Source organism: Pelodiscus sinensis, chromosome 11 (assembly GCF_049634645.1).
Source record: "Pelodiscus sinensis isolate JC-2024 chromosome 11, ASM4963464v1, whole genome shotgun sequence".
NCBI lineage: Eukaryota > Metazoa > Chordata > Testudines > Trionychidae > Pelodiscus > Pelodiscus sinensis.
In genome coordinates this window covers 42,640,933-42,653,983 of record NC_134721.1, presented here as the reverse complement: position 1 = coordinate 42,653,983, position 13,051 = coordinate 42,640,933, and the positions used below count along the sequence as shown (strand labels likewise).

General features: G+C 47.8%; 1 protein-coding gene across 1 annotated transcript; it reads left to right on the top strand.

The window, feature by feature from the left end:
* Positions 1 to 219: 219 nt before the first annotated feature.
* Positions 220 to 11,039, top strand: CISH (cytokine inducible SH2 containing protein). The gene is made up of 3 exons (XM_006139665.4): positions 220 to 1,072; positions 6,800 to 7,026; positions 7,953 to 11,039. The coding sequence occupies exons 1-3, from the start codon at positions 1,026 to 1,028 to the stop codon at positions 8,453 to 8,455; spliced, it is 777 nt and encodes a 258-aa protein (XP_006139727.3). The 5' UTR covers positions 220 to 1,025; the 3' UTR covers positions 8,456 to 11,039.
* The last annotated feature ends 2,012 nt before the right edge of the window (positions 11,040 to 13,051 follow it).

Here is a 13,051-nt window from a genome sequence, read left to right as displayed (position 1 = left end):
CCTCCCTCCTTTCTGCTGCTGCTGCTTGTTTCTCTGTGACTGTGGGGCTGGGCTCATTGCAGCTTCTAGCGTCAGCCCAGCCTCGGGTGCCTCTGATTGGCAGAGCTCTGAGGTCCAGCCCAGCCTGGGTTTGCCCTGATTGGCAGAGCTTTGTGGTCCAGCCCAGCTTTCCTGGAAAGTTCTTGGAAATCTATCAAAGGTATTTCTTTGAACACATAGGGAACGGCAGCCAAGTGCTTTATAAAACAGAAAACAACTTACAACTTTTCAGCTGGGTCCCTGGAAGGAGATGACCGAGTTGATCTGACCTTGCTTTTTTCCTTGGGGATTTTGGTATCTTTTGGAGGCTTTTTTGCCCCCCAATTCTCTGGAGTGCTGTGCTGACATCAAGACGTCCATTATGGACACATCTATTTATACTTTTTGTTTTTTAATGTCAGAACAGTGATGCGAATACAATACAATTCCAGGAATCCGTCACTTCCTGGAACAGATTAAAAGGGGCAAACAAAAGATTACTTAGCTGTGTTTTTTTTCCCAGAGCTTCATTACTTCTGGAGCCAGTGTCCAAGCAGGTTGCTGCTCTCCCAGCTCTACATTCAGGGAGAGATTATTTATTGATACCTATTTATTGTTATTTCAGAGGTTCAAACCCTGACTTGAAAGGTTGTTCTGAAGGAGAATTCGTTCCTTCTTTAAAAACCATTTTTTCCTTTTCTCTGGTTATTTTATTTTTTTTCTTTTGAATCAGAGCAAGAATATATTTTATCATCTTCAAAAGCACCAAGACAGTGCACATTTTCCTAGCTAAAGTTGCTGAAAAATCCGTAAAGCTTCTTTCTGGGCAGTCTGATTTGCTTTCTGCTTGGCTTCTCCGGGCGTGTGCTGTGGAAGAGGTTTGTTGAGAGCAGTCCAATCTTTTCTTCCTGTGAATTCCTAAGACTTGTCCTACCTCCTTCTGGGCAACAAAGGAGAAGGAGACAAGAAAAAGGGGAAGATCATTTTCCCATCCTTTTGAAGACTTAATGCTTTTTCCTTGGTCTTGGAGTGACATGATCCTCTGTGTTCAGGGGTAAGATTCATTATGGCTTTCATTTTAAATGCTTAATTTGAGAATTGTCAGTAATTGACTGTGGGACAGATCCTCAGCTGATATAAACTGATGTAGGTCCATTCAAGTTAATGGGACTATGATGATTTGAACCAGTTGAGTATCTGCCCCCCTGTACATGTGAGTGTCTTGGGTTTCTGGTTTTTTTATATATTTTGTCCAAAAAGGCTTGAACAAGATAGGATCCCTGATATTCATGCTCTTTCTATAGATGAGAAATCTCAAGGTACTCACAATACTTACCCAGTAAAAATCAGCTAGGGGGAAATTATGACTGTGCTGGACAATATTTCATATGTAAAACTGCAGAAGACTGAAGCACAGAATACTGGGAGCTCTCCAATTTCTCCATAAAAACAAACTGCTTATAGAGAAAAGGTTTTCAATAATTTGTTTTTAGAAATTGTCTGATTCCAGACGAATATCTAGAAGGAATGCATGCTTTTTCTTTCATAGCTTTTCTCTACAAGATTAGGCATGTGTACATGTACATGTATATTTACACAGTGCCTAATAGAAATTAAAGATGGGGAAAACCCTCGTATCCCAGATACCCAATAAGGTGAAAATAAATACTTGTGCAGGCCTTTTTTTTTGTATGAGTACCCTGGGGCTGATGCATGCATATTGGCATTTGCATGCCCACATGGCTAGTTAGGCAGGACACGGCTAATCTGCATGGGTATGTACCTGTTCTGCAGGAATATATCAGGCACCTGTGCCCTTGGAAATATCTGCAAGCTTCAACATTCATTAATGTCCAGCCATAATGTCATTTTATCCATCCTGTCTGCCACTAGATGATTTTCCCCATAGTATGACTCTTCTGTCCTGTCTAACTGTTAAGTGACTAAGTGTGGGGATTTCCACCACTTCCCCTGAGAACCAATTCCAACCTCTCATTAAGATCACTATTACAAATATTTTCTTGTTGCTCGGATTAAGTGTTCCTTTGTTTGATTTCATTGGTGTTATCAGCCCATATAACAGTGCCCAAAGCCAAGCTGCTTGACATTAATTTTTCAGGTCAGGCTTTATCGTATGCTTTACTGAAGTGCAAATATATCATATCTACAGCCTAGCCATCATCCTCTAATAACCTGTCATTCATTCAAATGGAGAGAGTTTGTCCACTGTTTTATAGCCCTCTGCTTGTTTATTGCTTCTAGTTACATTGTCCTCTAGGATTTGAAGCATTTTGGACCTAACCCTTCCCTTCTTACTCATGCAAAAGCCCTGCAGGAGTTGATGTGAGTTTGCCGATATGAGTGTAGGAATAGACACTTCTCCCTATACTATTTCACTGTGTGTTGTTATTAAGTTTGACTTATCACAGAGGCAATAACAAAGTTCACGCTAATCGGTACCATCTATGTCTGCGCTCTTGTAACTTCATAATTCTCCAGGGCTTTCCTTGATGCATCACAGAAAGTTTGTTTGCTGCTTCTTTGGGGACAAAAAATGTATCAACTACACTTTCTTCCCCATAGTTCTTTATCTGGTTCATAACAGCAGCTACAGTGACAACGTGTATGGTTCATTCCTTACCTAGGTCATTTTTCTTTATTTGTCTTGCTTAGTAGCTCAGCAACTTTTGAATCATCATTAATTAGCCTCCATTAATGGGTCCTTGTTCCGGCCATCATGGGTTTTAAAACTTCTTTTCATTGCACTGTGCTCACTAGAGGTTGTGTCAGCACCAGGCTTTTTGATACGGGTGGGAGGAGAGCAAAATCCATGCAGCATCGCCTGTGACCCTCCTCTGGGTTTTGTGGAACAGCCCCCCACTAGAAATACACAGGGGTTGGGCTCTACAGGTTTCAGGGGGCTGGATAGTCAGGCAGCATATGAGAGCCAGCAGAGAACCACTGGAGGTGAACTCATCTTTCCAATCCACACTGGCTCTACTTCACCAGAGCCCTTGTGGCTTCGGAAAGGGAGTTGTACATAGAGTTTAAAAACTTGAGTCCTTTCTGCATTTCTGAAGTGAAATGTGAATTGGTTTGAAGTTTCCTTTAATGCAAGGGGAATAGCTTCCCAAGGTGGCTTCAAGTGGAGGCCTGGAGGTTCAGGCCCAGCATTCCATGAGACAATAGAAGATACAGAAGCAGGAGCAGAACTTTCTAGTAACTGAGGGTGTCAATAAAAGTGGACTTTTGTCAACAAAACTATACCTGCGTCTACACTACCGCCGAGTACTGTTGACATAACGTCGACAGAACTCGGCAGTTTTGTCGACGGCAGTAAACCTCATTCTACGAGGAATAACGCCTTTTGTCGACAGAGTTCTGTCGACAGAAGGCGTTATTGCATCTCCACTGTCCTTTGCATCTACACTCTCATGTCGACAGAGCGGCTTGCTTTGTCGACAGAACTGGATGTCGTCTAGATGCTCTTTGTTGACAGAAGCTTTGTCGACAGTATCTGTCGACAAAAGCCTGTAGTCTAGACATATCCTGACTGACTAGTTAAGGTACCTAGGAATTGCCTAAAGAGTCCATTCAAAACTGCTTCCCAGTCTCCCCTCTTAATCTCCTTCCCAAATCAAGTGTCTTAATAGTTCTCATGCTAGCAACAAGAAAACATTTATTTAAACATGAGACTTTGCGTCAGGGCGTAGGAGAAACATTTCCAGGAGGAAGCAAGCTCCATTTTGGAATCCAAGTTGCAGGATAATTGTTCTCGAGATGGGACTGGAGCCCATCTCCTTCTCCCCTTCACCTGGTGCAGTCATTTATACCTGTGCAATGCAAACTGCTGGTGTCAAAAGCTACCAACACCAAATCCTCCTCTGAGGGCAGCATTTGACACCTAATTTACAGAAGGATTGCACAAGGTGCAAGAGAGTGGCAGATCAGGCCTATACTACTTCTTTTCAAAGGAACACAGGCAGTGCCCAAAAGCTACTGAACATAACCCAGGCAAGCCTTTGCTGAGAGAAAGTGTCTGGGCTCCCTTCCCAACAGTACTACCCTTGGAAAGGGAATCTCATCCAGAGCTATTACCTGCAGGAGCCACAAAGAAATGCTTTGTACACTAGGTATCAGAGCCTATTGTGAGAACTAAGGGCTGGCACGGAGATTTAGCAGGTAAGGTCTTTCTTATAGAAATAGATAGAAATCGGTGAGCGGGAAACAAAATCTCTGCAAATCACATCCTAAAGTAAAGATTGGCCGAGGAAGACGAGGGTTGTATATGACTGATGCAAACTCACAGCAGTCTCTTCAGAAAGTCTGGAGAGCCTTTGATTTTGTGGGGTCAGTGTACTCTCACCGACTGCCTTTCATTGCTTGAGAAGACTGTGGCCCCATAAAAGGCCCTCTCTTTATTCCAAATTGGCAGAGCTACATTCTAAATGTAGATCCAGGGAATGCTGTGCTCGCTCACTCTTAAAGGAGAAGCTCGCTCATTATTTTCAACCCCTCGTCACTATTGTTCTTCATATATCCCTCCTTTTGAGTCTTTGTCCCACATATGGGTCTCAGCAGGATGAGAGGGCTGGGGAGAAGAGTGGGCCAAGCCAGGGTAGAGTCGGGAAGATCAGTCTGTCCCCTTAGCCCTTGCCTCACCCAAGTTTATGTGCCTGTTAAATGTCACTGTATATACAGCGGACAAAGTTGGTAAGTTTGGAGGAGAAATGCCAGGGACGTCCGTCCTCTCTCCCCCCCTTTTTCCTATGACGTGGGTGGGAGAAATCTGCAGCTGCCTTTTTAATCTCCATTAGTTCCAGGCACCCCGCAGGTCTCAAGTTGAGGATTGTATTGCATTTCCCTGGGAATACATTTACTTTATATTTTTTGACTCTTGAGAGGCCATGCTGATGCCAGTTCCCCGAGGGTTAAACCTTTGAGATGTGCTGCAGCACAGGTTTGAGCGAGACTGAAGAATGCCAGAAGCCTGAAGGCCTGAGCCAGGCCCAATCCAACCCTCCCATCAGCTGCTCTCCTTTTATTTGTCTTTCCTTTAATTTTGTATTTCACTTGGCCAGATCTGTGGGATTCTCACATGCAGGAGCGGTGCCGCTCCCCTAGACCATTGAAACACGTGCTGCGTATTTTCAGCCTCTACTGCACAGCACATGGCTTTGTACGTTCCCCCTTGCAGTGAAAACTGTGGGCTAATTCCTCAGACTCAGACGCCTGACTGGTACTGAGAGCTCCACATCACGCCCCCATCATCCTGTATCCCCTCCACTTTCCCCTGTCATTCCCCATTGTACTGAGTAGGACTCGCTGCAGACCACAGGCAACAGGACACATGCTAGTTGCAAGAAGGCTACAAAATACTGCTCTCGTGGAAGATTTGTAACCATGCCGAACAAGGCTCACCCCCCGGCACTACCCTGTTGGAACCCTTCTATCCTTATAAACATGCTGGGTGGCTGGGCTTACATTGAGCTTCCTTCATACCATGTGAATGCCAGGGCCTGTGTAATGCCAGCGCTGGCTGATTATTCTGTGAGGGTGGCATTTCAAGATCAGCCCACGCGTAGCTCTTAACAGGCATGACAAGATCACGCCAATCTGCAGAGACAGGAGGATAATGGAGGTGGGGGGGGGGAGAGTCACTCACTGAAGTAAATGGAGGTGCTGCCGTTCACACCAGAAGCAGAAGCAGACCTAGTGTATATCATCCGGCACCCTGTCTGTATCTCCTCCCCAGAGACTTATTACAAATGTAGTGTCTCACAGATTAGAGCAGTGGCTTTCAGTCTTGCCAGACTACTGTACCCCTTTCAATGTTTAACGGGTCTGGCGCGCCCCCAAGTTTCCCCTCACTTAAAAACTACTTGTTTACAAAGTCGGGCATAAAAAGACAAAAGTGTAACAGCGCACTAGTACTGGAAAATGGCTTATGTTCTCATTTTTTACCAAAGAATTACAAAATAAATCAACTGGAATATAAACATTGTACTTACACTTCAGTCTATAGTATATAAAGCAGTATAAACAAGTCATTGTCCGTATGAAAGTTTAGTTTGTACTGACTTCTCCAGTGCCTTTTGTGGACCCTGTGGTAAAACTAGGAAAATATTAGATCAGGGATGGGAAACCTAAGGCACGGGGGCCAGATGCGGCCCCTGACTTACCTGGATCAGGCCCCTGAGGCTCGGGACTCCCCCCTTCCCCAGCACTGGGGAGCTCATGCTGGCGCTCCATCCCCCTCTGCTGTCCCACCGTGGGGCTGGAGCACACAAAATCTACTATCCTGGCTCCCCCCTAGGCTCTGGAATATGGGGAGTGTCCTTCTCCTTTTCAGTTGGGGGCCATGTCAGTGAGGGTTTGGTTTTTATTCTCACTTGTGTGCAGCCTCCAATTGATTTTTCTGTGGGTCAATGGCCCCCAACCCAAAGAAGGTTCCCCACCCCTGATTTAGATGAGTTAACACACCTCTCAGAGGAGTGCATATCCCAGGGTTGAGAATGGGTTGAGGTTGGAGGAACATCAGTCAGGCTCTTGGTGTGAAGTTACAAGGTTGTGTTTGAACTTGTGTTCCACCCATCCCTCCCTACGGGCTCATCTTTAGCTCTGTGATGTTTGCTTTTTCCCTTTTCTACTTTTGTTGGAAACGTTAACCATGGCGGGGATCTCTTTATAGAACATGCACTGGAGCACAATGTAGCACGTGCCGAGCGGATAACACAAGCCAAGGCAAGCTACAAATCATGCAAAATGTCCTTCCTTTTAGACCCCATCCTTTGCTGGCAGAGGAGAAGATCAGGAGACAGTCACTCAGAGGCATTGCAGTGAATTTGTCGGAGCAGATCATGCAACCTCGCTCCGTTACGGTCTTCCAGGGAGAATCCGCTCCTGCCTTTGTGGCGCCTGCTCCTGAAAACAACCTGCCTCGGATGCGAGATCCTGAAGAAGATCTCCTATGCATTGCAAAAACCTTCTCCTACCTGCGAGAATCCGGTAAGCTCCATCCACCAGCAAGAGGGCACTGGGGGCGGAGGCCACTGGGTGTAGGGAAGGACAGTCTGTGAGCCACCTACCTCCAAGAAGAGTCTCCTCCTAGGAAGCTCGCCGGGCACTAAGGCTGATCTGCTGTAAACATCTTGCCCCAGACGCTTTTACAGCAGAAACTTATCAGTGCAATGAGTGGTCCCAGTCTTAGGCACCACCTGCCGGCTTGTGTTTGTATCACAAAGTAGCCCACACCTGGCATACACAGGAGCTTTGCCTTTAACAGTTCACTCTTCAGAAAGGGGAACTGACTCCTCTTTCTCTCTAAGGCTACATCTACACAGCTTCCCTCTTTTGCAAAAGCCTATGCAAATGAAGCACGGATTAGCATATTGCTGTGCTTCCTTTGCATAATTAATTAGGAGCTGTTTTTGTGCCAAAACCCCCTCTTGCGCAAGAGCCGTTCTTCCTCATTTTTTCAGGAAAAACGGCTCTTGAGCAAGACGGGGTTTTTGCACAAAAAGGCGCTGTGTAGACAGTGCCATTTTGCGCAAAAACGGCTCCTACTTAATTATGCAAATGAAGCACAGCCATATGCTAATCCACGCTTCATTTGCATAGGCTTTTGCGGAAGAGGGAAGCTGTGGAGACATAGCCGAAGCCCCAAACAGTGCAGCAGCCTCCCCCAGCCTGAGCACACGGATGAAAAACAAAGGCTGGAAACCCTGCAGGCTGGGCTATGCCATCTCTGCAGGCTGGGCTGGGCCTTTCTCATGAAGTCTGCTCCTGGCCTCTCTCCTAGGCCTTGACCTGAACGGACTTCAGGGCCTATCTGTTATGAGCAGCTCATGTTTTCAGCCTAAGGATGACTTTTTTTCTTTCTTGCTTGCTTGCCTGCTTTCTCAGTGAACTCTCTTTCTGGGATTCCTTTCCAGGCTGGTATTGGGGATCTATCACGGCCAGCGAGGCCAAGCAGCATCTCCAGAAGATGCCTGAGGGAACCTTCCTGGTACGGGACAGCACCCACCCCAGCTACCTGTTCACACTCTCTGTCAAGACCAACCGGGGCCCCACCAACGTGCGCATTGAATATGCTGACAGCAAGTTCCGGCTCGACTCAAACTGCCTGTCCAAACCCCGCATCCTGGCCTTCCCAGATGTGGTCAGCCTTATCCAGCACTACGTCACGTCCTGCACAACGGAGAACAAGAACGAGGCCCCTTACCCACCAGCCTCGCCCCTGTCCACCATGCCAAAGGAGATAGTGGCAGCGGCGGTACACTTGAAGCTGATACGGCCGCTCGGCCGCAAGGACAGTGCCCCCAGCCTACAGCACCTGTGCCGGCTACAGATCAATAAATCGACAGCAGAGGTGGACCAGCTGCCCCTGCCCAGGCGAATGGGGGACTATTTGAAACAATATCCCTTTCAGCTCTGAGGGGTGGCCGCTGGGTCTCAAACAGACAGACTGGACTCTCGATGTCTTTATGTCTCACTGAAGCACGGCATCCAGGAGCGTACAGCAAAGACATGGTCCTCAGCAGTGACTGTGTCCACTTTTCCTCTCTCCTCCCCCAATTCCATTCCTACCCCAGGGAGGGAGCTGGTTGTACCAGTGAACTGTGGGACTCAATCCAACCTCTGAGCCTCAGAGGCTTGAAGGACGTGCTCTTGAGAGGTGCACACTACTTGAATTTCTGGGCTGCCGTGACGTTAGGAGTACTGCCGTTGTTCTTATCACTATTTATTTCCTGGGTAACCTCTCTCCTGATATTTTCAAGCGCCTTTTAGTCCCTTGTTTTTGTTTCTTTTCCATTCAAGGAAGTGGGGGTGGACCCAGGCTAGAATCAAGGCTCCCAACTCAGACCTGACCCGACACTCTGGGGCAGTTTGGATCTGGATTTCAGTGTCCCCACCTTGAGCTGGTCTTTGCAGTAGGCCATTCTGAATTCCACATCCAAACACCTCTGGAAGCCTGGGGAAACTGAGGTTCAGACCAGAGTCTAGATCGCAATGTTGGCACCAGAGCCCTCTCTCTGAAACGTGTGGTCTATCTCCTTTTTTCACAAACTAGAAATGGGCTGGAAATTCTGTGACCTCAGAGCGTACGGGTGGCAGGCGTCTGTGGATCTCACTGGGACCTCACCACTGAGGTGACCCACGGGTGGGAGGATCTTTGGAGAAAACCACCTTTCCCTGGCAAGTTCTTACCACAGATTCTGGATACTGAGTTGGGGACAAGGAGGCCCTGCTCAGTTCTCCTCTATCCTCTCTTTAAAGGAAGTTCCCAGTAATGCTTTTAAATCTAAGCCCCCACATGTGGCTCACGTTCTCTTGCCTTCAGTGCCACGCTCTTGGCACGGCCTTGGCCTTGGTGAAGCAGGAAGGAAGGTAGTGGCACCCTGGCCCAGGCTCTGCTCAGCTGGCATTTATTTATTTATTCTTTCAGTGGCACAGAAAAAATCCACACATACCCCTGCTGCATCCTCAGCGTGGTGCCAAATAACCATCCCCTCCTACCCCATCCAGCACCAAGTGACTAGCCAACCACCACGGGGCAGCTTCACTCAGAACCGTGTGTTATTGCGGTGTCCCCTCTTTCATTCCCTAGTAGCCTCTGCTCACTGGAAGGAGACTGACTCTAACCAATGTCAATATTGCTGTTATACCCCAGAGCAGAAACAGCAGTTGAGCATCTTCCCCTTTGCCAGGGTCTGCACCCCTCAGCCCTCCCTGCCCCCTCCCCCAGACCTCTGCCTGTGGAATCCATGTCTTATCTAGCCCCGGGGTTTCAAAATGAACCTGCTACCCCAACCCCCTTCACCCCACCCCCGCCCAGTAAGTCGGTCACAATGGGCCCCGCCATCCCCTGCAGAAGGAGGAGACAAGGAGCAGGTGATTCTGCCCAGCAAAGTGCATGGAAGGGAGGAGACTGCCTTGTGTGTGGCATCATTAGCTCCCCCACTTGCCCAGCCTCACAGTGACCAGTCCACAGGACGGTGGGCGTGGGGGTGAGGAAGATGCACCTGGAAAGGGGATGCACAGGCCCTGCGGGCTGCTCTTCTCCACAGCATCTTCCCTTACCTCTGAACCCCCAGAACTGGTGGCCCTGGCCTCCATAGATCTCAGCGCTGGCTGTACGTGGGAGGAGAAATCCCAGCTTGCTTAGCAAGCTGGAAGGGGAGGATGAAGAAATGGGACATCGCCTCAGGGGATAAGTGTCTAATAGCCCAAGAGGCAGTGGGGCCCAGTGCCTTCAGGCAACACTCATTTCCTGTCATGATTTCACAGGAAGGGAGTATTGCTGGCTTGGAGTTCCATGCTGCCGCCACTGACCATGTGCTGCGTGAGATCAGGTTGCCCTGTTACTGCCTCCCTGCCCCCCCCGACAGGGGCTGTGGGACCGCAACCCAACAGAGCATGGAAATTCAAAAGCAAACAGCAAATACATGTAAAAATACCTCCTTAAGGCCACTGAACAAGGCTTCCTTTTAGCCGCGCTCATGTTTGCCGGGGGCAAAGTGGAGGGTGCAGCGGAGGGTTGGAGACCAGGAAACCCCACTTATAGATGATGCAATAATCCCTGTGGGAAACCCGTACAACTGGCCAAGCAGAAACGTGGTCACTCTGGGGAAGGCTCCATCACTGCCATAGTGTGTGTTGTGAGAGGGTGGGTGGTTCTGCTTCCTGAACCAGCCCACAGTGACCCCTATTCAGCTGTGTCTTAGCAACTGACCTTTTCTCTCTGGAGCTGGGGAAGGAATCAAGCCTGCAGGTTTCTGAGCTTTTGCCCAAATTGCTCCTGGGGGAGGAAGGGAAGCTGAGTGAGGGAAGAGGCTAACAATGCATCATGCTTGGTCTATCTGACAGTGAGTGGATGACCAGGGAGAATGACCAGGGAGAGGTGCAGACTGTAAGCTCTTATGGGCAGGGATGCTCTCTGGTATGTTTGTACAGCACTGAGCTCATGGGGCCGCCGGGTGCTACTGCAATATAAATAATAAATAATAATATACATAGTCTCCAAAAGTTCACTTTCTTCTACCTTGAAACAGGTGTGGGTTTTTTTTAATCATTGGACTTGGATTTTAAATAAAAGTCGGATATTTTTACGTTCTTCTATCTAAAAATCTCTGGTCATCCCCACGTGGGACATTCAAACAGTGACTCCTCATTTGCCCTTTTCAAAACCCAACTTTGAGTATTCTCACAGTACTACGTGATTGGGCAATAAAATGGCAAATGAAGTTTAATGTGGAGAAGTGTAAAGTAATGCAGGTTGGAAAAAATAACCCCAACTATACATATAGGGCTCGTCTACATTGGCCCCTTTTCCAGAAGGGGCATGTTAATTTCAGAGATCGTAATAGGGAAATCCGCGGGGGATTTAAATAGCCCCCGCGGCATTTAAATAAAAATGTCCGCCGCTTTTTTCCAGCTTTTAGAAAAGCCGGAAAAGAGCGTCAACACTGGCCCCGATCCTCCGGAAAAAGCGCCCTTTTCCGGAGGATCTTATTCCTACTTTGAAGTGCCTGGGGAGTACACGAGGAGTACAGCTAGTTCGGATTAGAAGCCTAATCCGAACTAGCTACTCCGTGCCACGTGTAGCCGAGCGGCACGGGGTTCGAACTAGCCGGCATTTAAAAATGGCGCCGTCCGGCTTCATGCAAATGAAGCCCGGGAAATTCAAATCCCGGGCTTCATTTGCAATTGCGGATGACTACATTACCCCCGCTAGTTCGAACTAGCGGGGTAGTGTAGACATACCCTGGGACTTTTCAGTTTAGAAAAGAGGAGGCTGAGGGGGGATATGATAGAGGTATATTAAATCATGATGGTGTGGAGAGGGCGAATAAAGAAAAGTTATTTATTAGTTCCCATAATAGAAGAACTAGAGGACACCAAATGAAGTTAATGGGTAGCAGGTTTAAAACTAATATGTGAAAGTTCTTCACACAGCGTGTAGTCAACCTGTGGAACTCCTTCCCAGAGGAGACTGTGAAGGCTAGAACTACAACAGAGTTTAAAGAGAAGCTAGATAAATTCATGGAGGTTAGGTCCATAAAAGGCTATTAGCCAAGGGGTAGGAATGGTGTCCCTGGCCTTTGTTTGTCAGAGGCTGGAGATGGATGGCACAAGACAAATCGCTTGAACATTGTCTTCGGTCCACCCCCTCCGGGGCACCTGGTGCTGGCCACTGTCGGCAGACAGGCTACGGGGCTAGATGGACCTTTGGTCTGATCCAATACGGCCATTTTTATGTTCTTATGTTCTTTGAGATGATGGGACAAGCACGTACCCAGCCTCCCCGTCCTGCTAAATATACACAAATGCTGCTATTTATTTTGCAGGTATCAGGTGAGCGCAGTTTTAGAAAGTTCTGATCTGACAATCGCAATGGAGGTGAACAGGAATCTCACTCCCGCTCCATACACAAGAGTAATGGGCAGCAAAATCACTGGTCTCTAGGGCTATGTCTACACTCGCGGCTTCTTGCATGAGCAATATGCAAATGAGGCTCAGCCTCATTTGCATGCTTAATGAGCCACCATTTTTTTCAGAAGAGGCTCTTGCGCAAGAAGGAGCATCTACACTGCCCCTTCTTGCGCAAGAAAAACCCTCTTGCGCAATGCCGTTCTTCCTGAAAAGTAACAGGTGTAACAGCATTGCGCAAGAGGGTTTTTCTTGCACAAGAAGGGGCAGTGTAGACGCTCTTTCTTGCGCAAGAGCCTCTTCTGAAAAAAATGGTGGCTCATTAGGTATGGAAATGAGGTTCGGCGATATTCCACACTTAGCCTCATTTGCATATTACTCGCGCAAGATGCCGTGAGTGTAGACATAGCCTAGGAGTCAGGGGCAGAAGGAACACGCTCAAATAGCTTATGAAAGCATCTGCCCTATCTTAATATTGCTGGTACTTTGGAGAGAAACCCCTCCAGAGTCTAAAGTCTGGGGGTAAGAAGGTGCAATGCAACTCGATGGCTTTTGAAGTGCACCTGTTGAAACCAGTTTTGAATTTGAACTGGGCACTTCC